Below are 25,292 nucleotides of genomic sequence, written 5' to 3'. Positions count from 1 at the left end.
GTGATGGGTCACATCCCTACAGAGCAACAATCGCTGGGGCTGAGAGCGGCTGCCTCCTGTATAAAGGGCAGGCCCTCTCCCTGTTGCCATGGTCCTCGCTTCTCACCATCTTCTCCCTTGGGATCTGTTTCTCCTGTCTATGTTACCTCCCTGCCCAGCAGGCACTGCTGGTCTATGCCTGGCCCCTACAGGCACTAGGAAATACTTGTTTTCTTTCCTTCCAGGCCAAAGCTTGCTCTGCCCTGTAGGATCTGTGATCCTAGTAGATGGTTCTGGTCAAAAGGACCTCACACTTTGTTAAGGCTCTGGGAGCCAGAAGACAGACAGCCCAAATCCAAGAATGGGCTCTAAGAGTGACCCCCAAACAGGGGGACAGACCCCTGGAGAGGGGGCAGCAAAGAGGAGGCAGAAGGGGCCGCGGCTCTCTCACCATCCACCACCTCTGGACATCCGGGGGCAGATCCATGTTCTCTCGAGTCCAGACGGGGGAAATGTTGCTGTTGAAGTGGCTATCAAACCAGTCAGAGGCACCGGTGTCACCCATGCAACGGCGGCAGGCACAGCTCTTGCCAGCGAGCCCCTCTTTGCCGACACGCTGCAGGCCAGCATAGCCAGGCACCAGCTTCACCCGGTGGGTCCCACCCAGGGACCCCGAGTCCAGGTAGGGCAGGGTGGCCATGCTGTGGTGGGAGTAGGTGAAGAGCAGTGACATGATGAACACCAGCAGGAAGGCCACGGAGAGGAACCATACCCGCAGGGAGCACTTCATGGCTCAGCGCCCCGGGGGCTGGACCACCAGCCTGGTGGGCAGGAGGGTGTCACCGTGGCCACTCCGTTCCCAGCCTGTTGACGGGCCAGCCACGGTGTAGCCTGCCGACTCTGGCACCACGTGCAAAGGGCATAGAGGCACGTGCCAAGAAGAGGACAGCAGCAGGGGTCCCACCCTCCCTCAACGTAAGGAGAAAGTATGTAGGCAGGAGTGGCTCCCCTGTCCTTGAGCCACTCAGGCCCCTGCTTACGGCTTCATCAGATCTCTCCGTCACTAGCTGGGCCACAGAGGCTCTGCTTCTCCCGCCGCCCCAGCGAAAGGGAGGTCAATCCATCCCAGCTCTCTAGTCCCTTGGAGTTGCTGGCTGCCAGCTCTGGGGGCCCCCTTCTTTGGCAGCTTGAAACGGTCCAGTCTGGAGCATTCGGGGTCCTTGTGGTTCATGAGCAGATGCCGAGGCGGCCCCTCGTCCCCCACAGGGGGGAAGCCTTCGCACCCCAATCACAACAGAGAACACATGGGCTTCAAGCTGCCTGGATTCCATGCAAGAGTCGCCCCCACCTCTGTTGGCCCTCCTGGCCCAACCCCTCTGCCAGGGGAGGGAACCAGGCCCCAATCCTGAGAGAAGAAACACAGGAAGCTCTGTGGGTGTCAGAAAACTCTGCTGCAGAGACCAAGATCCTCCTTGTGTTAGGTTCTGCTGTTCCTCTTCCCATCTGAGGTGCCAGTCCTTTCTCCTGAAGGTCACAGCCCTGGATGCAGTTGCGTAGGGGGTCTCATAACTCCTGCCCCTGCTGTGAGGTCCTCTGGGGCCTGGGAACAGCTGCTGCTCAGAAGGGTGCTGCTTTGAATGCCGCCTGGGTCAGCCGAGCGTGTGCCGAGCTCCCTGCTAGGGCCCAGGCCTCCGTCTTGGTGCTGCTGGCCCGGGCTCCAAGGCTGCTCTGCCCATCCCCACTCCCCTGAGGCTGGCTGTCCTGCTGTTAGCTCTCGCTAGCAGTAATCCCCTGGCAGGTTCCCCGTCACTCATCAGGCGCCAGGCTGCTACAGCGTGACCCTGAAATTGCAGAGAGGAAAAATAATGTGCAGATAAATGTACGCGCACACACGTTTTCTCCCAGCCCCGCCCCCAAGTCCCAGAGAGGACAAAGCTGGCAGTAGAGGAGACGCCCACTTAACCAAAGTGTGGATGAAAGAAAGGGCTCTCCCCTCTATCCAGAGATAGCACCGTTCTCCATAACTCAGGGCCGCAAAGGACGAGATCAGCCCGCCATCCTCACTTATTAGCTAGGAGGTAAACAAAGACAGAAAGTAGTTTCCCAGAGTGCCTGGCAAATCACTGCAAGATCCAGGTTTACACAGTTCCCAGTACAGACATGTGAGGTTAATTTCAGGTGACACTTAAGAGAAAATGACCCAGAGAAAATTCAGGGGACCATGGATATGACTCCCCATCCCAGTGCCCTAGCACCCTCCTACCCACAGTGCCTGTGAGAAGCCCCTCAGAGAAAGAAGGGGGGCTGGGTCTGGGCTCTGGAATTTGCCCTCTTCTCTCTCGGGTGTGGATTATAGATGAAGCATTCCTGGGTTAGTTCAGTGAACCATTAACAACCCTTCCAGCTCTGGTGTCAGGGAAAGAACCCAACTGTGTCAGGACTCAGGGGTGCTGGGCTCAGCACCACCACCAGTCAGCCCTCTGGGCAGTCACCTTCATCTGTATGTTATGGACAAAATGAATACCAGGGTCCCTGGGAATGCTGACAGCCTGAGGCCCTGTGCTGCCCTGGCAGGCAAGAGCAGGGAGAAAAGGCCACTTGCGGGGCCGTTTGGGGATCGCCCTAAGGAAAGGAGCCTAAATGGATGCCACATGCAAGGGAGCCAAGGTAAAAGTCAGGGACAACGCTGAGAGTAGGCCCCTAGGCACTGGCTCCATACCACTTAAACCTGGCTGCCTGCCTGTTCCCATCAGCTCCTCTCCAAATCCGGCTAGCCCTGGTTCTGACCTGGCCCCTGGGCCTCACAGCCTCTCACTGAAAGCTCTAGCTCCAGCTCCAGCCCTTTCAGTTCCTCTGGCTGCTGCCAGCAGCTGCAGAGACAGCCTCTCAGGTTCTATGTTCAAGAACCTCAGCCACTCCTTCCATTCGTGGCAGCTCAAATTTCTGGGGCCAAGCCAAACCACAAAGCCATCAGGACACGGAACTGGCACATTCCCATAAGGAGTACATTATTCTGGGTGGGAAAACGATGCTCAAGGAAGTGAAGGAACTTGCCTAAAGTCACAACCTTGTGAGTGGAGGTGAGATTTGAGTCCAGGTCTATCTGGTTCCAAAGCCTGCAACTGGCCAGGGTACAGAAAGCAGCCCATGAGCTCCTTCAACTACCCAGGGACTCAGGGGTGAGAGAGAAGGAGACAGAGAAGCTTGCTTCCCATCAAGAGTGAAGCTTCATCCAGGCCGCATGCCTCACCCAGGGCTCCTGGCTGTAATCCACAGGGGCCCCAGCAGCACTGGCTCCAATGTGTTTCTTCCAATGTTCTATCGATTCATTTAGCATGCCAGACTCTAGGCATGGCCTTGGCTGGACAGTCTGTAAAGGAGAAGCCAGGTCATTGACTCTTCCAGGTCCTCTTCTGCCATTTCCACAACCAACTCTAAGGAAAGGAACTTGGCTTTGCAGGATCCTGCTCCCAGCATCCAGTGATCTGAGGAGAGCCAGCCATGAGGCAAGTGGATCTGTGAGGCGGTGACTTTCCAGGCTGAGCAAGGTATGGGAGCAAGGGGCCTCGCTGGGGAAACCTGGTTTCTGGTGAACCTGGACCACTATGGCCACTGAAGGTGGGGGCTGGGCAGCAGCTGGTGCAGGAGGCACCAGAGGAAACACCTCTCCCATTGCAGAAGTCAGTCACTCCTAGGGATTCTGACCCAACAAAGGAGGAATCTGAGGTAACTGGCTGCCTTGCTGGGGAGAGGGGAGAGGAAAAGTCCTAGTTTTGACATGTCTGGCAAGAGCAAAGAAGTGGAATAATCAGCAAAAGCCTTTCCTTTGCAACCCCATGGCGGGGCTGTTCCTGGGAGCCTGAGCTGCTCAACTTGTGTTTGAGGGTAAATGCAGGCACAGGGAGGGGCTGCTGCTAACTGGGACTAGATGTCAGAGGCCCCTACACATGCACCCCAAATCCTAGAAGTCACCCAATGCTGACCCTTACAAAGTGTCTGCACGCAGCTTGCTTCCTCGGTGAACTGCCCACGCCCTCCAGTTGCTCACTGCCTCATTCTGCTTCCCCCCTGCACAGTTGCTCTGGTCATCCACGTTAAGCCCATGCATAAGCCAGAACAAAAAAGCCGGAGGGAGGGCACAGGGCACACACTTGGCATCGGCCCCCACCTCTGGTGCCAGCAAAGGGAAGCAGGCCAGTCTTCCTGGGCCACTTCCCAGTGGGGGCTCAGTCAACAGATACTTAACAGGCCAGTGCCAGGGCAGGGGGACAGTGTGGGACAGGACATACCTGTCCTGTCCTCATGGAGCTTCCAGTCTACTGGCAAATACAAAGGCACAGGTGATTACAAAGTGTGATGACAGGGAAATTATATGGAACAAAGCAGGGGAGAGTGCCAGAGAAGAACGCACGAGGGGCCCGGCCACAGAGGACTTTGAAGGCATTAGGATTTATTATTAATCTGATGGAGGGTTTTGAGGAGGGATGTGTCATGACCTGATCTATATTTTAAAAGAAATCCTTGGAGGAAATTTTTTAAAACTAACAGTACCAAGAGTTTAGAAAGGATGTGGAGTTGATACACACTGACCACTGGTGGGGAAAAAAATAAATATCTTCCAATGTTTGGAAGATAATTTGAAATTACTTCATAAAGATGGACATGGGCACATCCCAGTGGTGTTTTTCTTTTTTGTAAGAGGAATTACAACCATCTTTCTCACAGAAAATATGGCGTAAGAACAGAATGAGAGTCTAGAAAGTTCCCCTAGTCATCCTAGGCTAATTTATTTTATGACTTCCCATGTGTGGAGACATCCTCAGAGATTGCAATCCTCAGGTTTGGGCGGGAACAAATGGTTTCTCACCCAAAGATTGAATATTTCAAAACGCTGAATTACAAAGTCAGTGAGTTCAGCCAGCTTGTCATATTAAGCAGATTTAAAGATTAAGCTGAATTCTGACAACAGGTTGAATATACTGTTTCATTTTCCCCCAAAACCTCACCCCCACTTGGGACAATCTACTTTTTTCATTGAGGTTTAATTCATATACAATAAAATGCAGAAATCCTTCAACGTAAAGCTTGGTGAATGTTTGCCTCTGTGTACATCTGTGTAAGCACCCAGCGTAAGAAGCAGAGCACTTCTCTCACCCTAGAAAGTTCCCTTGTGTTCCTTCCCACTCCATAGTCACCATTCCACCACTTTTCTGAGTTCTGTCCCCACAGCTTAGATTTACTTGCCCTTGAACTTCATATAAACACACATTTGTACTCTTATGTGTCTAGCTTCTTTTGCTTAGCACAACGTTTTGAAGATTCGTCCATGTTGTGTATATCAATAGTTTGTTCTTTTCCACGTTTGGACATTTGAGTCATTTTCAGTTTTTGGTTGTTATGAATAAAACTGCCCTGAACTTTCTTATACAAGTCTTTTTGTGGACACGTAAGTCTCATTTCCCTTGGGTAAATACCTGGGAGTGGAATTACTGGGTCATAGGGTAGGTGTATGTTTAACTTTACTAGAAATTATCAAATAGTTTTCCAAAGTGATTGTAGCACTTTACATTTCCACCAGTAACAAATTTCCACCATTTGTTCCAGGTCCTTGATATTTTCTTTTTAATTTTAGGCATCCCAGTGGGTATGTGGTAAACTCTAGTATTTCTGCTACCAGGTACATATGAACATCTGAACCAAGAGATGTACAAAAATGTTCAAGACATACACTGCTGGTGGGAATACAAACTGGTGCAGCCACTATGGAAAACAGTATGGAGATTTCTCATAAAAATTAAAAATAGAAATACCATATGACCCAGCCATCCCACTACTGGGTATCTATCCAAAGAACTTGAAATCAGCAATTCAAAGAGACCCATGCACCCCTATGTTCATTGAAGCATTATTCACAATAGCCAAGACATGGAAGCAACCTAAGTGCCCATTGACTGATGATTGGATAAAGAAGATATGGTATATATCTATATCTATATCTATATCTATATCTATATCTATATCTATAGATATACACAATGGAATACGACTCAGCCATAAAAAAGGATAACATCAACCCCTAGGGGGCTGGCCCCGTGGCCGAGTGGTTGACTTGGTGCACTCCGCTGCAGGCAGCCCAGTGTTTCGTTGGTTCGAATCCTGGGCGCGGACAGGGCACTGCTCATCAAACCACACTGAGGCAGCATCCCACATGCCATGACTAGAAGGACCCACAACTAAGAATATACAACTATGTTCCGGGGGCTTTGGGGAGAAAAAAGGAAAAAATAAAAAAAAATTAAAAAAAAATCGTCCCACTCACAACATGGATGGACCTTGAGGGTATTATGTTAAGCAAAATAAGCGAGATAGAGAAAGACAGTCTCTGTATGACTCCACTAATATGTGGAAGATAAACAAACACATGAACAAAGAAAATAGACTAGTGGCTACCTGGGGAAAGGGGGGGTGGGGGTGGGCACAAAGGGTGAAGTGGTGCACCTATAATATAACTGACAAATTATAATGTACAACTGAACTTTCACAAGGTTGTAAACTATCATAACCTCAATAAAAAAAATAAAATAGAAAAAAAATGTTCAAGACAGCGCTGGGTAATAGCTGAAAACTGCTAACAACCCAAATGTTCATCATAATCGAACAGATAAATTGTGGTACATGCATGTCATATAGTAAGAATGAAGGGAAGCCAGTTTCAGACATCAACAGGCACAAATATGATCAAAAAACTATTATGCTGAGCAAAAAGAATATATCGTGGATGAATGCCTATAGTATGAGTTTCGAAAAGTTCAAAAGTATGCAAAGCTAAGCCAGAAATTGTTTAGGACTCTATATATAGATGGTAAAACAATAGGAAAAAAAAATCAAGGAAACAACTGTAAAATTCAGGAAATTCTTCTGGTGGGGCAGGAAGGGAGATAAGATCAAGCAGGGGCCTACCAAGACTTCAGAAGTACTGAGTAATTACTCCTTAATCCGGGTGGTGGGTACACAGTCTTTTTTATTTTTATTCTTTAAAGAATATATATATGCTATATACTATTTTGAGTATGTGATACATTCATAATAAAATCTATGGTTTTTTTAGGTTACAACATTTTTCAGTAAAGGACCACTCTGCCTGCTGTGTAAGACTAGCAGGGAGACCAGAGAGGAGGACTTCAATATCCCAGGCAGTGGAGGTGGTGAGAAGTGGCTGGATGTATTCTGAAGGGTTTAACTGATGGGTTGGATGGAGGGTGGAGGGTGAGAAAGAAAGACCAGAATCAGGGGACACGGAGGCTTGTGACCTGAGCCACCTGGTGGTGGGGGTGCCATTCACTGATACAGAACTCAGGAAGGAATGGGTTTGGGTGAGAAAAAACAAGTGTTCTGTTTGTGACAGGTTAAATCTGAGATGCCCTTCAGACATTCACGTGGAAATGGCAATAGGCAGTTGGACACACATCTGAAGCTCTGGATGAGGTCAGAGCTGGAGGCATACATCTGAAAGTCATTAGAGCACAGCTCACTTTTAAAACTACAGGACCAGGAGGAATTATCTATGGAAGGCCTGACATGGACAAGAGAAGGCGGTCAGTGGCGACCTTCACAGTGACTGATCCAGAGGTATGGTGGGAGTAAACACCTGACTGGATGTGAAATGGCCAACAAACAGATGAAAAGATGCGCAACATCATTTGCTATCAGAGAAATCCAAGCCACAATTAGATACTACTTGTCACCCACTGGGAAGGCTATAATCAAAAAGACAGATAATAACAAGTGTTAGTGAGGATGTGGAGAAACTGCAGCCCTCATACATTGCTGGTGGGAATGAGAAATGGTGCAGTCGCTTTGGAGAACAGTCCGGCAGTTCCTCAAAAGGTAAAACACAGATTTACCATATGACTCAGCAATTCTACTCCTAGGTATAGACTCAAGAGAAATGAAAACATATGTCCACACAAAAACATGTACACAAATGATTATAGCAGCATTATTCATATTAGCCCCAAAGTGGAGACAACTCAAAGTTCCATCAGCTGATGAACAAGACATCATATGTTCATACAATGGACTCTTATTCAACCATAAAAAGGAACGAAATACCGATACACACTACGATATGGATGAACCTTGAAAACACTGTGCTAAGTGAAAGAAGCCAGTCACAAAAGACGACATATGATATGATTCCATTTATATGAAATGTCCAGAATAGGCAAATCCATCAAGCAGATCAGTGGTTGCCTAGGGCTGGGGGTTGGGGAAGATGGGAGTGACTGCTAATGGGTATGGAGTTTCCTTCTGGGGTGATGAAATGTTCTAAAATTATTTGTGGTGATGGTTGCACAACCGTGTGAATAGACTAAAAACCATGGAATTGTACACTTGAGATGGGTGAACTGTATGCTACGTGACTTATATCTCAATAAAGGTGTTACCCAAAAAAAGGGAATGGGATAAAGTAGAATGGGGGCTAAGTTGGGAGATATTACAGAATGTTTGTATACTGGTGGGAATGATTTAGTAGACGGAAGGTTACTGCTGCAGGAAAAAGAGAAGATAATCGAGAAACAACGTCCCTGAGTAGCAAGAAGGGGCAGGATGCAGTGCCTACATGGAGAGGGTCTACCCGTGAAACAGGAGGCAAAGCAGAGCATGGGGCAGAGTCCCAGGGAGTGATGCAGTCTGCAGTAGGGAAGTGAGGATGGTCTCACTATTGTTGGAGTTGGAGATTTACAGAGATCAGATGTGAAACAGTCCTCTAAGAGAGAAGGGGAGGAACGAGGGAAATTTAGCGGGTGGCAAGGCAATGCTACAGTCTTCCAAGAGATTTGTGGTCACAGATCTAGCAAATTTGGTGAGACCATTTAACAATAAATGTCCCGTGGATGGCTGGTCGAGCTTGAGATGCTGAGGCTGAAGAGAGGAACTGGAGACCAGAATCCAGGTCAGGGGCAGCAGGAGCCTTGAAGAATGGATGGCCTCCCTCCCCTAGAGCCTTCTACCAATCAGGAGATGCATGCTCTGGCAGGTTCAAGAAACCAATGGAAGCTCAAAGGAGGCCCTCACCAGCTCACAGGCAGAGGAGAGGAAAAGCAGGGGTAAGGCACTGAGCAGCAAAGCCTGCCCCAAAAAGAAAATAGTGGCAACTGGGTTTTAGAGCCATTCTCAGGTCAGTTCCCAGGAGGCAAGCCGTCGAATTAACCTAATGAAGCACAGGATAGCACAGCCTCAGACCAGTGCAGCTGAACACAATCTTCTTGGCAGGCAGAGAAAAGAAATGTCAAAATAAGCTGCAGAGGATGGGGGGAGGTGGACCGCTTGAATCTGGAAGGGGTGGGGAGAAGGAAAAAGGCCAGCAAGATGCTGATGAAGCACCCTCTTTCCACCCACTGACACACAGCCTGAGGATGTGTCCCGGAGCCTCAAAGTAAAGGCATCAAACCACAGGGTATTACTCACACTGCATGATGCCTTATGAGTGTCTGAGCGTTTTCAGGCATAGCGTCTCACTTGGTATTCACAGAAGTCCCAAGACTAGCTGAACGAGGTCAGCCAGGCGGGAAGTGATGGAGTTTTAATGCCACTCCAGGTCTGAAGGCTCCAAGGCCAGTGCTCCTTCCACAAGCGCCCACTGCCTTCCAGAGAGGCTTTTCCCACTAACTGGGGTACAACCATCGAGGGCCAGATCCCTGCCAGCCTAGCAACCTAGCAAACTCCCTGCCTTCTGGGTAAGGCAGCAGCTGAGGCTGGCAGAAGGTGCCCTGGGGGGTGAGGGGGGTGTCAGTCATGATCTTGAGGAAGAGACCTGACAGCCTCTTCCTTACACAAAACTCAAACCCAGTGAGGAACGTCCTAGCATGTCTGAGAACTGGTTGCTGCACCTCTGCACGTTCGGCTAACTGAAGTCATCACATTGCAACATTCTGGCCCCAGCCTCTGGCACAGACCCCTCACAGTGATCCTAATGACTCAGGCCTCTTTGCTCCCCAGTGACAACCCCTCCGGCAGCCTCTGCCTTTCGAGCCCCTGCCTTCCTTGACTTAATATCCAGTCTGAGATCTCGGCTCTGGTGCTCCTGATATGGCCCAGAGTTAGCAGCCAGGAAATCAGAAAGCAAGAGCTAACAAACTTCTTTAAACTTATGATCGTCATTCTGGCTAACTTTCGATCAATCCTAGAGAAATAAACCATCAGTCTTCATCTGGAGATCAATGTTACGCCCTGAGAAACAGCCTCTAAGGGGAGGAACGCTGGGCTGAGGCGTGGGGAGGGGGCGGGGCAGGGGAGAGTTAGGCTGCGGGGTCTCTTCAGTCAGACTGCTCTGCTCCAGCCCAGCTCTGCTCCACACCTGCCGGCTCCAGAAGTCCCAGTGTGGTTTGTTCGTGTCTTGGGAGGGCTAAAGTCCAGGAATTTGCTATACATATCTACACTAGGGCAGGAAGTAAAGCCTAGAAAAACAACATTATCTCAATCGTTAGGCAGACAAGACCAGACAGAAACAGTCGGGGAGAGAGGGGACAGATGTGGCAAGGAATAGAAAGTTGTATAAAGAACAGAACCACCTGTCCTGCTGACCAGGTCTCTCCACTCTCCAGACCACTTCTTGCTTTTCATCCAATCTGGTAGTTTTTCTTTTTCCATTATACTTATGTACTTGGACTTATGTTACTATCTTACTTGAGTTTTCTCTTTACTAAGCTTTCTTTAGTTCTTTCTTCCCCTGCCTTCTGTTGGACTGAAATACTATTCCTACTCCCACCACCTTTTTTTTTTTTTCCTCCTGGCTTGGAAATTATATTCCTCTTCTTTTAGTGGCTATTTTCAGCTGTTAGCATGTACACGTTTTTATAATAAAGTATATAGTTTTCAGCAACGCTATTCTCTTAGGGAGGGCAAAAACTTGGTGTGATTTAACAAGGAAATTCTCTTTGTTCTATCTTATTCTTCCTTGAGAATGTGGTCAACAATTTTAGTTTTCCTTTTTTAAAAATTAAAAAACAAATTTGACACGATTTTTGTTCATGTGTTTTGCCATCTGTGGCAGACGTTGTTGGTTGCCTACCAGCAGCCACTCCCCCATCTCTCCTGCCAACAGAATCCTGATTTTGTTCAGGCAGCAAAGGATCCAGTCCCAGGAGATGAGGCAAGCCTGGTCAAAGGCAATCACAGTAAGCTTTTTCCCTTTTACCAAGAACTGGTCAAAGTTAGACCGGCTCAGGCCAATGAGACATAGAGATGTCTGCTCGGGCCTTTTTGGAAAAATTCTCCTTCCTGAAAAAGAGGCAGATTAGAAAGCTTCCTTTTAGGGCTGGCCGGTGGCACAGTGGTTAAGTGCGCATGTTCCACCTCGGTGGCCCAGGGTTCACTGGTTCAGATCCCAGGTATGGACATGGCACCGCTTGTCAAGCCATGCTGTGGTAGGCGTCCCACATATAAAGTAGAGAAAGATGGGCATGGATGTTAGCTCAGGGCCAGTCTTCCTCAAAAAAAAGAGGAGGATTGGCAGCAGTTAGCTCAGGGCTAATCTTCCTCAAAAAAAAAAAAAAAACAAAATGCAAGCTTGCTTTCTCCTAACATCTCCCTGCCTTCCTGCTTAGGATGCCATAGGGTAATGATATGATGCGTGGCGCTGAAACAGCCATCCCACAACCATGAGGAGAGAGATCTCATATCCTGAGGATGGCAGAGCAGAACAATAGAATGATCTAGGGTCCTTTGTTGCAACACTGGACCACCACCCCAACCTTCCTTCCTCCACACTTCTCATTATAAGCTAATTAAATATTTTTTGGAGTTTAAGTTACTGTGGGTTATTCCGTTGTTAGCATAAAGCATCCTGATATACTGTCTATAGTTAACTAGATTTGCCAACATAATGTGTCGATTTCTGTGTTTACTGTTGGCACCAACAACCTGCTCCCTCCCCCAGGTTTACTTTTCTGCTTACTGACATATACCTTTAGCAGTTCTTTTATTTGGCAAGGGTCAGTAGGTGATACAGCTGTCCTGGTATGTCCAGAAATATCTTTATTTCACCTCATTCTTGAATGATAGCTGGATATATAATTCTAGCTTCCCTAAGATACTCTTCTATCATCTTCTGGCATCTAATGTTGATGAAATGTTGTCTGTCAGTCTAATTGTCATTCTGTTGAATTCTTGTCCTCTCTGGTAGTTTTTAATATTTTCACTTTACTGGTGCCTACAGTTTCACCGTCTTATGCCTAGATATCTGTTTATTCTGTTTGGTATTCATGCTGTTTCTTCTATTCTAGAATTCTCAGCCATTCTCTCTTCAAATATTACTTCTTTGCCATTTTCTTGACTCATATCTGGAATTCCTATTAGACACATGCCAAAGCCTGTCAATCTGTCCTTCAGGTCTGTGCTGCAGTCTGGATGAATTCCTCAGTATTAGCTTCTAATGACACTATTTTTCACTGTGAGAATTTTTAATACCTTTTCATATTCACAATTCCTGTTTCTTCTTTAAAAAAAAAAAAAAGACTGGGACCTGAGCTAACATCTGTTGCCAATCTTTTTTTTTTCTTCTTCTTTTTCCCAGAACCCCCCAGTACATAGTTGTATATTCTAGTTGTAGGTCCTTCTAGTTGTGGCATGTGGGACACTGCCTCAGCATGGCCTGACAAGCAGTGCCACGTCCACACCCAGGATGAGAACCAACAAAACCCTCGGTCACCGAAGTGGAGCGTGCGAACTTAACCACTTGGCCACGGTGCCAGCCACCCTTTTTTCTTTAGTAACTTCTCTTTCTTTTCTTTAATGGATTTTGTGTTTCCTTATCTCTTCAAAGTCCCTAAACCTATTTATATTAAAGACAATTTTCTTTTTTTTTTTTGAGGAAGATTAGCCCTGAGCTAACATCTGCCACCAATCCTCTTTTTGCTGAGGAAGACTGGCCCTGAGCTAACATCCGTGCCCATCTTCCTTTACTTGATATGTGGGATGCCTACCACAGCATGGCTTGCCAAGCGGTGCCATGTCCGCACCCGGGATCTGAACTGGCGAACCCCTGGCTGCCGAAGTGGAACATGGGAACTTAACCACTCGCTGTGCCACTGCGCCGGCCCCTAAAGACATTCTTTGATTACTCTGTTATTTTCATTTCTTCCTGGGTAAATTTTTCTTTGATTTTATTAGCCTTTTTTCTCATTAGTTTTTCTTGGGTTTCTAAACTTTAGTCTATAAGCTCATCTTCTCTCTTACATTTGACTTTCCCTCCGCATCTAGGGGTTTTCAACTTTGCCTCCCTCGGTCCTTTGGGTCTCCCACTCCAGAATCAAATCTTGTAGCAGCAGGTCAGCTTACTCCAGGCTGTAAGGTTCTGTCTTCCTAGGTAAGCATCTTTTATAATAAGCCATAGCCCCAGAGAAGGATTGGTAGCAACTTTTTCCAGCCCCTGGGTTCAAGCAGTGTGCTAGCTCTAATTCCATTCTTCATGTGGAGCACTTTATGGCTCTGCTACCTCACATTTCCAGCTGCTTCTGCCTGCTTCCAGACTCAGAGACCAGCAGGCCTGCAGCTTTAAGCCCCACTCTCCTCTTTGTGTTCCTGTTTCACTTCTCATCACAAGGATGTCATCGGGGGTGGGGGGGAAGGGATTTTGCATGACTATGTTTTTAGGATGTTATCTTTTTATGTATTACTGCTATATGTTTAGAGTATAAATTTACAGTGCCATCTTGACTGGATGAGTTGGATTAAACTATTTGTACCAGGGAACTGGGGATCTTTGCCAATACCAGTCTCCTGGGAAGGCATATCAAACCATCTCTAATGAGATTCAGAGAGTTCCAGCCAGCACGCTGAAGGAAGCAGACTGAGATAGCCTGGGGTAAGCTGATCAAAAGTCCCAATTAAAACTTCTCTCCCATCCCCACTCCATCTTCATTCCAGTCCCCAGCGGGGTGGGAGCAGGGTGGGGGGTGAGGGAGGCAGACACGCAAACAGAATCTTTCAGCTGTGGTCTGACCAGGCCTTCAGTGAGCAAGTCCACCCTAGCTTTCAGCACCTCTTCCATACCACTTGACCATTTCACAGTCTTTTACCTGGCCAGGGAAAAATGCATATTCGCCATATGGACACTCTTGATGAAAGGCCCATCTGACTCTCTTCAAGTCCCCAGCCTCCCTGCAGCAGGCCCAGGCTTTCATTTCAGTTACATCAGAAGAGCAGTGGATTCAGGAGCCAAATTCTAATCCAGGCTGTCACGAGGTAGCAAGCCATTTTTTCTTTCCGGACCAAGATTTTTTAACAATCAGAGGAAGGCTAGCCTACCTCCACCCTCTTCCTCTCTGATTACTTCCTGTCTGTTCCTGCTGACCACCGCTTTGACTTCCAAGCCACTGCTATCTACTTGCTTGATTCAGACCCTTCCTTAACTGTTTCTTTCAGCCGCTAGTGTGTCCTGACAGTTCTGCCCTCAGGCTTTTTTTCTTCTTTGCCTCTCTATTGTGTGCTATCCTCTTCCAAATCTAAGAGCCTGGGTTCTAGACCTACACTCTCAACTGCCTCTTTAGTGTGTCCATCTGGCACTTCAGATTTAAACTCATCATCTTGTAATCAAAAGCATACAAGACAGGGCGCCCTTATTCATGAGGCCGAGGTCAGGCTCCTTAATATAGCATCCAGAGATCCCAAAACCAGGCCACTCTTCTAAGCCCGATCTCCCACCATACCCTACCCTCTAGGGGTTATGAACTAATTTGGATTACAGGCCAAAGCTGGCCCATATTTATTAAGATCCTACATGGAACCTAAAAAGACATGTACATGTCTATCACCTTCACTTAAAATACAACCTCTCAGTGTAAAGAGACCATGTTATTTAATTCATCATCTAGCACTAGCCTACGTATAATAGGCATCAAAAAGTATTTGTCCAACTGAGTATCAGCTCTATATATAACCTCAGAGTTATAAGAATCAGAAGAAATAATGGTAATGAAAAAATGCTTTGAAACCAATTTTATAAATCCTTATATAAGTATGCAGATGAAAGTGATGATTACATTCTGCCCCGCTCTTCCAGTTTTGATATTCCAGAAGTGAAAGTTTTCTCCAACTTCTCGTGGATCCCCAAGAAACACAAGTCAGTTACAAACGAGATTTAGCAACTCCGAGGCAATGGGAAAGGTGTGTGTGTAAAAGCTGAAGCTGTCTGACCGTGGGAACGGTGAAAGTGCCCCATTCTCGAGTTTCTGTCAGCAGAGACACACAGGGGCTGCTAATGAGGAACTCCCTCTGGTCACTTCCCTAAGCACCGCAGGCTACTGGCTGCAGTCCTCCCTAGCTAGGGCTTGTCAGATCTCACATCTGTTCATCCAGCTCAAAGCCTCTTTCCAGTCAAGCCTCCCAAAATGAAGAAAGCACCTAGAAAAGCTTGGATTCACCTTCTGGCTTGGCCACTTGTCAGCCACTAACCACTTAACCTCTTTGATCCGGGTCCTCATCTATAAAATGGGAATATCATCCATCTTGGAGGGTTTCTGTAAGGATGAGAGGCATAAAGCTCCTAGCTCAGTGCCTGCACTCCTGGGGTGAGCAGACTGAGGGCCACAGTTCTGTTAACCTCAGCCCCAGTTTGGGCCACTCTTCTTGGCTGGAGTCCCATGACCCTGGATAGACATCATGGGTTCCTCAGAATCCCCAGCCCCACTCCAGCCTCCCCAGGCCAGCACGGCCAGGGTCTTGCTCCAGAGCTCCCTTTCCTGGCTAACCACAGGCATTGCCCACCCCCACCATCCCCCTAGCGGCAAGCAGAAACTTCCAGGGAGATGGGATGGACAGTGTAGACCTGAGGTCTCGGAGTCAGCTCTGCCCCAGTTGACCCTTGCCCCCAGGCTGTGCAGAGAGGAATGCTGTGTCCATCCTGTGGCAGAGCATCCTGTAGGTCACAGAGCCTGTCACCTCTTTCCCAGCTCTACTTCATCAGACCACACGGAACAGAGGCCTGTCCTGAGCATGTTCTAAACAGCTCGCCGAGGCCCATCTCTGTGGCTCTTTAGCAGCAAGAGTCCAGAAAGACAAAGTTAATAAGGGGTTTCTCCACAGGACTGAAAGCCTCAGATATTAAGAGAGGCAGGAGACACGTGGAGGATCCTGAAGGTTAGAGACTGGGAAAGAAATCTAAGTTTCTTTGGGGACTTCTGGAGGAAGGAGGGAGTGGGATGGACGAATTGTGGCCCACGGCAAGCCAGAGAGGAGTCTAGACGGCTGGGGTTTAGATCTTCTTGCCCCGTTCCGCCTCCCAGGGGCACTTAAACGTGACCACACTGCCTCCCAGGGTCAGGGGACTAGGTACTTATGGTCTGCTCTAATTTCCTTTAAAGATAAGGTTCAAAGCGCCGGGTGGCTTGGCTATTCATCACTGTTTATGATTCAGATCTCGGTCATACCAGAGATGTATAACGAAGAGCCACAGAGAAGCTGCCAGGGCCGCCTCTTCCTTCTGTACTTGTCTGGATGTCTGGGGTATGCTTTGAATCTCAAGAGAAAAGCAGAGGATGAGCTCTTTCAGCAAATAATGGTGGCCACCAGGGAGTGGCAGACAGCATGGGAAGAGCCTAGCCTTCTCCCCCAGCCTCATCACTGCGCCTTAGCAAAGCTCTTCTTTAAGGCCTGAAGCTCCTGCTCTGTCAAGGAGCAGAGCAATGGGGCTCCTCTCTCCTGAGGACTCTTCCCAGCCTCTCCAGCCTGCCTACCACCCATGGCTCCTTGGTTTTGCCAGCTAGGCTTCCCCTGGGAGGGCTGCCTTTTCAAGGGTATGCCATGGGGCAGCTGACCTCGGAGACCAGCACCCCAGGTCCCAACTATGGGCCTCGCCCTCTAAAGAGGTGGGAGCCAGTGACACGATTCCACAGCCTATCACAGAGCCCTTCAGAGGGGCATAAACAGAGCCATACCCACCAGCCAGAGCACTGGTGGAGGGCCGAGCCAAGGGCTTCAAGAAGGAAGAGGTGAATCAATCCTCACCCTACAGCCCCTTGGGGGAAAAGGTCCATCCTCCCTGTCAAACTCACTCTTATCAAAGAGAGCCCTCCTTGCTCTTCTTAGACACGTGGGTTAATCCACTTCTCCTCAATGCTGCCTCCTCACACACACACACACACACCCCCTCTGCCCTGGGGTGGGAGGACAAGGTCCAAGAGAAGACTTAGAAGAGAGTCTCATTGCACTCCATCACCCTCACCAGAAAGGGGGTGAAAGGGAAGAGGAGTAAATGGTTTCTCCAGGTAACCTTCAACCCTCTCTTCCTCAACTCACGGACCCACATGACAGGGAAAAGGCCAGTGAAGACATGGTCCACCATACCCAGTCAGCTTCTTGGAACACTCCTGGGCAAGGGGACACAGACTGAGAAGGAAGCCCCAGGGGCTGGGGATAGAGGGCAAGCACTCTCCTAAAGGAACTGTGACTTATACAAAATGGCGGAGAGGGGCAGGGCATTCCCTCCCTAACTCCAGAGCCCTCTTTCTCCCAACCCTTGGATAGCAACTCCAGGAATTCCTAAATCCCATCTCTCCCCTACCTCAGGGAAAGGAACAGGATTGGTGCTTTTGCTTTCCATCACTGCCCTTTCTTGCCCCTTCCCAAGCCAGGGCCATAGCAAGGGGCTCTGGATTGGGTTCTCCCTCTGCCTCTACCTGTAAGCACTGGAAGGTTGGCCACCCTGAAGAAGGCTCACACCTTCTAGACCCCTGCAGGGGCTGATGGAGAAGGGCTGAGCTAGAGCATGTACAAGTCCTGCCAATGTGCACTTAGGGAAGGGAGAAGCTATGCTTTTAGAAGCATCCAGGCCACAGTCTCTGTGACTCAAAACTCCAGCCAGGCCTTGGCCAGGTCCAGAGTTGGACTCAACTTGAAACTCCAGCATCTATCCCCACATCCTTTATGGGATAGGAGGATAGCAGAGACAAAGCCAGGGAAGAGGTCACAACCCAACCACCAGCACCATGAGCCTGAAAGCAAGCGGCCCAGGAAGCAGGGTAACTGACTGCTTCATTGGCAAGGCAGGCTGCAGGACTGGGGTCTGTGCAGTCACTGCATACAGACCACCTAATAGGATGCCAGGCCCTCAGCAAATGAAAAGCAGACACCAGTTCTTCCTGGGTGGCATACTGGGATGGGTTTGGCCCAAAGCTCTGATGCATAGGACAAGCTACAGCCATGAGAATGCTGAGCGAGCTTCTGGGGTGTAAGGGTCCAGAAATGACACTCCCTCAGAATGCAGCAGCCCCAGGTCTGGGATTCCCCCCTCTCCCAGCCCAGGGGCTGGACGTCAGGAGCAGCTCGCTCACATAGCTAGGGCTAGCATCACACTTGAAGGTGCAGGTGAGAACAAGGCTCTCTGTCATCAGCCCCAGTAATGCGCTAGATCTCTTCCTGGGCTGGTATGACCTCTGGCTGTAACTTTTCAGTCCACAAGGCTCAGCCAAACTACCCAGGCCGAATGTCTGCCAGAGCCTCTGGGACCAGGCAATATGGCGAAGGTACAGCCTGGGGTGTAGGCGTGGAAGCCTACTTTGCACAGGGCAAATTTATCTGAAGGGCTCCAACGTTAGCAGAAGACAGTGGGCTGTAAGTGATGACAACCTCCCTTTTTCTATCCATCTTGCCCCCATATTTCCTTGTGAGGCAGCGGTTCTTTTGATTTGTTGTGGCTTCATCTGGTCACCTGGTAGGAAACTGGAGCATCACGTGTGCTGGCAGGCAGCAGTTTGGAGTGCCTATGTGGCTAACCTGTCTGGCTCCTGGGCACCACTCACATCCCAGGCAAGATGCAGAGGCGGTGCTGCAGGCTGGAAACTCAGCTTTGTGGTCAGGCTCTTATCTACTTCCTTCATCAAGACTAGATGACTTCAAAGTGTTCTTTTTGTTTTTTGTTTTTTTTAAAAAAAAAAAAACAGAACAGTCTCTCCCTCAACCCACCCAAAAACTTCCATGAACCAGGCCAACTTCTTATCAGTTTCTATTCTTGTAGCCCAGTGGGAGGAAGAAACCAGGTGGGGGAGACTTAGACAGCTCCTGCCAAGATAAGATGTTGGAGAACCACCAGCCCTTCTATGGCAGCTTATGGGCTAAGCTGGGGCCTGAGCACTGAGTCAAGAGATGCATCCAATCACAAAGCTTATTTAGAATAAGATGACACTCCTATAAGGTAGTCATGCAGGTGCCAATCCCCTGGGGGACCTAGGGAAGGCACCATACTTCCCACAGCCAGTGAGGCCTGGGTAGAGAGGAGGGTGGGACAGGCACTTGACCAGGAGGTGGGCCAGCTGTCTTGTAGAAGATTCACAGGGTGTGAGTAGACGTTCATGGCGTGCCTTAGATAGGGAGACGTGTCAGTGCTAGGAGGCCAGAGACTGGCAGAAGGGCATGCAGACGTACGCTGGCCCTAGAGGTAGGTATCTCCAGTGAGAATACTCCAAAAACCCTGGAAACAAACCAGTAACCTGTACTTTGTGAGCCAGACTGTTTTTACTTTTCATATACCCTATCTTTAGCTTTCTTTTGTTCTCCTTTTATATTTAGTAATGTCTTTTGGAAAGGTCAGCCTGTGGCAGCTATGCTAATGGAAACCCAAAGAAGGTATTTGCATCTATGCTTGCACTGGGAGATTAAAGGAAGCAATGTCCCCTCTTTCTCCTGGGAGTGGAGGTAGAGAGAAGTGGAGTAAAAGGATGGAGGAGCCCAGAGTCAGGCCCCTTTCTTGGTCGCTGTGTCTTCTCGATGTCGCCTTTCCAACAAAGACTTTGGAAGTTCCAGTTAGAGGCCCTGAGCCCATGCCCAGCCTGATGCCATCAGGTAACTTCTACCACCAACCCTACAGGCAGCTTTGGGAAGCACCCCTGCCCTGTGCTCCGACTTTTTCCTGTGTCACTAACGTTCAGCTCCAGGAGACAGAGAGCAGGTGACTGGTAAACTGGAGAGCTCAGCTGTAGGGCTGGGACACATCCACACATACCTGCTTTCATTTCTCCCTTGCTCTGGCTGAGGAATCTTCCTCCTCATTGAGGAGCTGATAATATGCTGTGACTGACTCAGGCAGGGCCCCCGGGAGGAAAGAACATCCCCAACAGAACATCCCCAACGTTGCCAGGTAATCCACTTCAGCCCCTCTGGAAAGTGGCAATATCAGCTGCTATGAGTAGGCACAAAGAGAGCCTTCCCCTTGCACTGCCTCTGACCCTCACCCCCAGTGAGGGGAGCCAGGGTGGGGAGTAAGGAGCCCCCCCTGGTCCTGTCCTCAAGGTGTGACTCATCCCCCAGATCTGGCTAAGTTATGTGCTCCCTGCTAAGGTGATATCTGTCATGACATGCACTACTGTTGTCAACTTTCAGGGGACATGGAAGGGAGGAACACACAGACTGGGGTCCATTATGACAGTCCCCAGGAAGTGGTCTCTGTTGCCTGGCTTTATTATGTATCTTGGGGTTACACAGGCATGGTCAACATGAAGGTGTTTGTTTGGGACTTGGGTTGTGCAGGGGTGACCTGAGGGCTGTGAAGAGGTGGTGCCCAGGACCTGCTTTCAAGTCTCTTGCCTTCCCTGGTGAGACTGGGGCATCCCCACCCCAACATGTGCCTACAAGTTAACATTTTACAGCAAACTGTAGACTAAACCCAGAAGACCTCAGTTCCAGGGCGGGCTCTGCTATTTGACAGTTGTGTGTCTCTGGGCAAATCATACCTCTCTGGGACTCAGGTCCCCCATCTGTAAAATGAGCATCGTAACGCCTGCCCTACTTACCTCACACAGGTCCTGCCAAGCTGAAATGAGTGAGAACTGTAAGCTGCAAAGCACTGTGTACCCAAGGGACCGTTGAGTTTCAGCCTCAGAGAGAGGAGGAAGACAGGGACAAGAGCAGACACTGTGGCTAAGCCTAAGGGAACAGGGAGGTCTGACCCAGGCTGAGGGACCACTTAGAACACGGCCCCAGACAGAAACAGGGAGATCAGGGGCCCTCCAGGAGCCGAGCATGAGGGACAGAGAGGGCACCCTGGTCAGCACCCTGATCAGTCTGGGCTGGCAGACAGTTCAGGAGAGAACTGGCTGTCAGCAAATATCTGAAGGGCAGAAGGAAAGATGCAATGAGGAGAAGGTCAGAATGAATAAGGAATTCAGTCCCAAACTCCGAAGAGCCCCCACCTCACCCCCTGTGCACCAAGGAACAGGTGAGAACTGCCCCCAAACTCCCAGGACATCCAGCATCGTAATACATAACTCACACTCTCACACGTCCGAAGTCTCTATGAGGACAGCCTTCCCTTTCTGACCAGAGATCCCAGGGGAGTGACCCACCCAAGGCAAGAAGCCTATGTCAGACTGAACGTGAGGTCTCCTCTTGCTAAGTTGGAGGCTTGAAGCCTAGAGTTCTTTGTACAACACCCCATTCCTGCCTCTGCCGAGCTCGGTCAAATATCCACACCCTCACAAACTCGAGGTGATGGGAACTAAGGACAAAATCGCGCTATTTATCCATCTGTACCTGAAACTGGCATCACTATCCTGGGCATTCTCTTCCAAGGGAGAAGGTAGAGGGGCACAACTCTCCCCAGCAGGAAATACCCCAACATAATCCAGAAAGCACGGCAGCCCTGGAGCTACATCCTTATCCAGGCCCCAGCAGGAAACAACACGGAGGTGGGTGGACATTCACGAAGCCAAGACGATGCGGAGACAAAGAGAAGACAGAGGCAGCACCAGGGCAGAGGCCAGCCAGAGTTGGGCAAATGCCTCCTGTTTACTGGGACCTGGATGAAGCCACAGTGTCTCCCACATCTCAGACAGACCCCTGCAGAACACCAACCACCACACAGATGGCCCTGGGCCACCACAAGGAAGGGACCACTTGCCAAAACCCTCCTGTGCCAGCTCTTTGTCCCGCAGTCCAAAGGATGAACCACTTCTTGTGGATGGGCAGCCTGGGCGCCTGGGGGCTCCTCCCTCAAAAAACCACTTCATACTGGAAAGAGCCTCCAGTCTGAAAGTCAAATGACCTGGTTTCTGGTCTCAGTTCTTCTACCTACTGGTTTGAGGATAGTGGGCAAATTTCTCAACCTCCACTTCCTGATCTGTAAATGGAATGACTCAGTGATTCTAAGTTCCCTGAGCCTGTCCCTAAAACCCTGTACTTGATAGGTCAACCTAGCTCAGAGGCCCACAAGCCCACAGGAACAAAAGTGGTTCTGGGATTCCCGGCAGTGGCTCAATTCTGGCCAGGACTCAAGTCCTTCTCCAGCCAGGGACACTGCCCAGACATGCAGATGGTAAGGGAAGCTCCGATAGGCACAGCCTTCCTGGGTAGCCTGAGGTCAGCACTGCCCACCACCAGAGTTCCCCAACCACAGGGAGGACTCGGTAGGAGAGGTACTATGAGTTTTGCTGCTCAGCCGGGCCCTGAACCAGCTCAAGGGGTCAGGGAAAGAGAAGATGACCCTGGACATGGAACACAAGGGGAAGTCAGGACCCTAACTTCCATTCCTTGTCTGGCAATGGATTTTGGGGGGAGCCCTTTCCAAGCCTGTTTCTCAGCCTGTTAAGAGTCATGTCTGGGGGCCCATCCCCTGGCTGAGTGGTTAAGTTCGTGCACTCCGCTTTGGCGGCCTGGGGTTTCCCCGGTTCAGATCCTGGGCGCGGACCTGGCACCACTCATCAAGCCATGCTGAGGCAGCGTCCCACATGCCACAACTAGAAGGACCCACAACTAAAATATACAACTATGTACTGGGGGGCTTTGGGGAGAAAAAGGAAAAAAATAAATATTAAAAAAAAAAGAGAGAGAGAGTCATGTCTTGCTTCTCAAATGATGCCAAACACTGCCCTGAACTCCAGACCCATCTATCCCACTCATTTCTAGATGCCACGTCTTATACCTTAGAGGTACCCAAAAGTACCTCAAACTCAACCTGCCCCAAACCAAATTCATCCACGCTCTAAGCCCCTCGAATCCGGTCCTCTTTCTGTATTCTCAGTTTCTGAGAAAGGGACATCATCCATCCAACGCTGACACCCAAGACTGAGCTATGTCCCCTCCTTCCTTCAACCTCCCTCGGCCATCTATTACAAAGCCCACCTGATTTTTACCACCTAAACCTGTCATCTTCCTACTTCTCTCCACGTCTCCCTCCATCACTCTAATTAAGGAACCGTCACCCTCCACCTACAGTAGCTCCCTAAATGCTAAAGCGCCAGATCCACTAAAGAGACCCCTCCAACTCACTCTCCATAGGGAGGCCAAAGTGTTCTTCACAAATGCAAATCCCATCAGATCCCATCTCTACTCCTTCCAGCAAAACAGGCAGACCTCCCAATGCTCTGGGGGTAAACGTGGTACTCCACAAATGCCCCACGGCCCCGGATCTGGCTGGCCAGGAGGCATGGGAACCCTGAGACCAAAATGAACCAGGCAGGTCTGGGAGTCGCAGCTCAGCCCTGGCCCTACCCTGGGGAGGCTTCCCACTCCAAGGCCAGGTTCAGAATTGGCTCAGTCTTGCAAGGTCTGACCCCCTCCCCCAGTGCAGACCTCATCTGACCACAGATGGGAATGGGAGCTGGCGGCCAGGCAAGGAAAACCCAGCTGGGCTGAAGCCAAGGACTGTGTATTTCAGGAAGCAGAAGAGATAGACTAAAAGCAGTGCCACAATAAACTGTCAGTATCTGTGGGGCCGCTGAGAAGGCAGCTGTCGGGAGTATAAAACTCAAGGAGTTTATCTCTTCCCTCTTATCAGACTGACCCTTGGCAGCCTGGAGGCCTGTGGAGAGCAAACAGCCATTAACAACCCCTCCCACACTTCCTGCACACACAATCCTTGTGTGACCGCCCAGCACCACAGGAAAGCCTGCACTTTCCTCCCTGCCGGGCTGGCTCCAGACCCATCCAACCTGCCCCTCCTTCTTGGGCAATGATCCAGAAACGTTATGCTCTGCCCAAACTGGACTCCTCAAGGTGCCCAGTCGTCCCCTGCCCTTTCAGTTCAGGCCTCATACATGATACATGCTACATGAGGCCTTTTCCCCACCACCTTCCTTCTTTCCTCTACTATGAAACCCTACCCTAGTCCCTTCCAGGCGTGTTCTCAACTTCCGGCAGACCTGCCATAGGTCTGTGCCGCTGAACCTCGTTCGTGGACATTCCCATGTTCAGCTTGTGATCCCATCTCCTACCCTGGCTTTGGGGAAACAACCGGCTACAGCAGACCCCAGGGCATAAGGGGGTGTGGGGAATTGGGAGCAGAAAGAAATGGGAACCCTATAAACAGTCATCCCAAGGCCTAACCAGTGGCCAGTGTAGAAAGGAAGGAATGTGATGAGAGACCAGATGGGTTTTTCTGCCTGAACCCAGAACAGAGTCAGAGCAAGGGATGGGAGGTGGGGATGAGGACAATGAGAGGCCGGGGGACATCTCCCTTGGCTGGAGGAGCCCAAGTTCTCCAGAGAGATGCTAAAGCAGGATGACTGAAGTTCAGTGTACTCCAGCAGGTTGAGGAAGGTCAAGCCAATTCTCATGAATGTCTGGGCTGTATGGTGCCATCCTGGGTCCCTAGCACTACCACCCTACTCAGGATATGGTGTTCTTCTGTTGGATCTAGATGGTTTGAGAGAAAGACCTTCAAATTCTATACTCACAGATAAGGACTCTGAGGCCCAGAGAAGGGCAGCGACTTGCCCTGGGTCACACAGCACCAAATCCCCTGTGGGTAGTGAAGGCAGCAAGAACCCTGTATGTATCCAACCAGACTGGTCCCTGGACTGTGAAAATCACTGAGGAGACCCCTGACCAAACAAGCTGCTTCTCCTCTGGAAAAGCCAAGCAGCCCTGCCCTGAGGCTCTCGGGCCCTCAGCCAGCCCAGGCCTCTACCTTGGCCTCACAGGCTGCCAACAGAGGGCCTACCGGCTCCTCTCCCTGTTTTGCCCAGGATGAATGGCAGGGTAGAGATGTGCGATGAGCAGGAACAGCTAGGACAGGTGGCTTGGGTAGAAGACACCCTCCAAAATACCTCACCCAAGTTTGAAGGGAAGTGGGGTATCTCCTGTGTTAAGGACAGGAAATGCCACTTGAGAGATTAGAACTCACATTCATCCTAGAAGTTTGCCCACTGCCGCTTTAGCATCAAGCGTGAATTGTTTTTCAGGCACTAAAGAAATTCCTTCATCAAACAACTGCCACTTTGGCATTGGGCTGAACCTCCTTGACACAGACTGTTTACCCTGCTCCCCATTCCACAGCATCGTCCTATCTGAGGAAGATGTTGGCTCCCCTCCACTGGAAAAGC

At 49.7% G+C, this 25,292-nt stretch overlaps 1 protein-coding gene across 4 annotated transcripts in view; it reads right to left on the bottom strand.

Moving 5' to 3' along the window:
* The window catches only part of ST3GAL2 (ST3 beta-galactoside alpha-2,3-sialyltransferase 2), a 45,040-nt gene that overhangs the window by 12,583 nt on the left and 7,165 nt on the right, over positions 1 to 25,292 (bottom strand). For 2 of the 4 annotated variants that reach the window (XM_014829159.3, XM_070500199.1), the window contains exon 2: positions 431 to 1,820. In XM_014829159.3, the coding sequence (XP_014684645.1) occupies positions 431 to 769 (339 nt within the window). In that variant the 5' untranslated portion in view covers positions 770 to 1,820. Of the gene's footprint in view, positions 1 to 430; positions 1,821 to 3,229; positions 3,465 to 25,292 lie in introns of all 4 variants that reach the window. The other 2 variants (XM_014829157.3, XM_070500198.1) reach the window with 2 other exon arrangements.

Source organism: Equus asinus, chromosome 28 (assembly GCF_041296235.1).
Source record: "Equus asinus isolate D_3611 breed Donkey chromosome 28, EquAss-T2T_v2, whole genome shotgun sequence".
In the NCBI taxonomy this organism is placed as follows: Eukaryota; Metazoa; Chordata; class Mammalia; order Perissodactyla; family Equidae; genus Equus; species Equus asinus.
The sequence above is the reverse complement of the archived record's forward strand: the minus strand, read 5'-3'. Positions and strand labels throughout refer to the sequence as shown.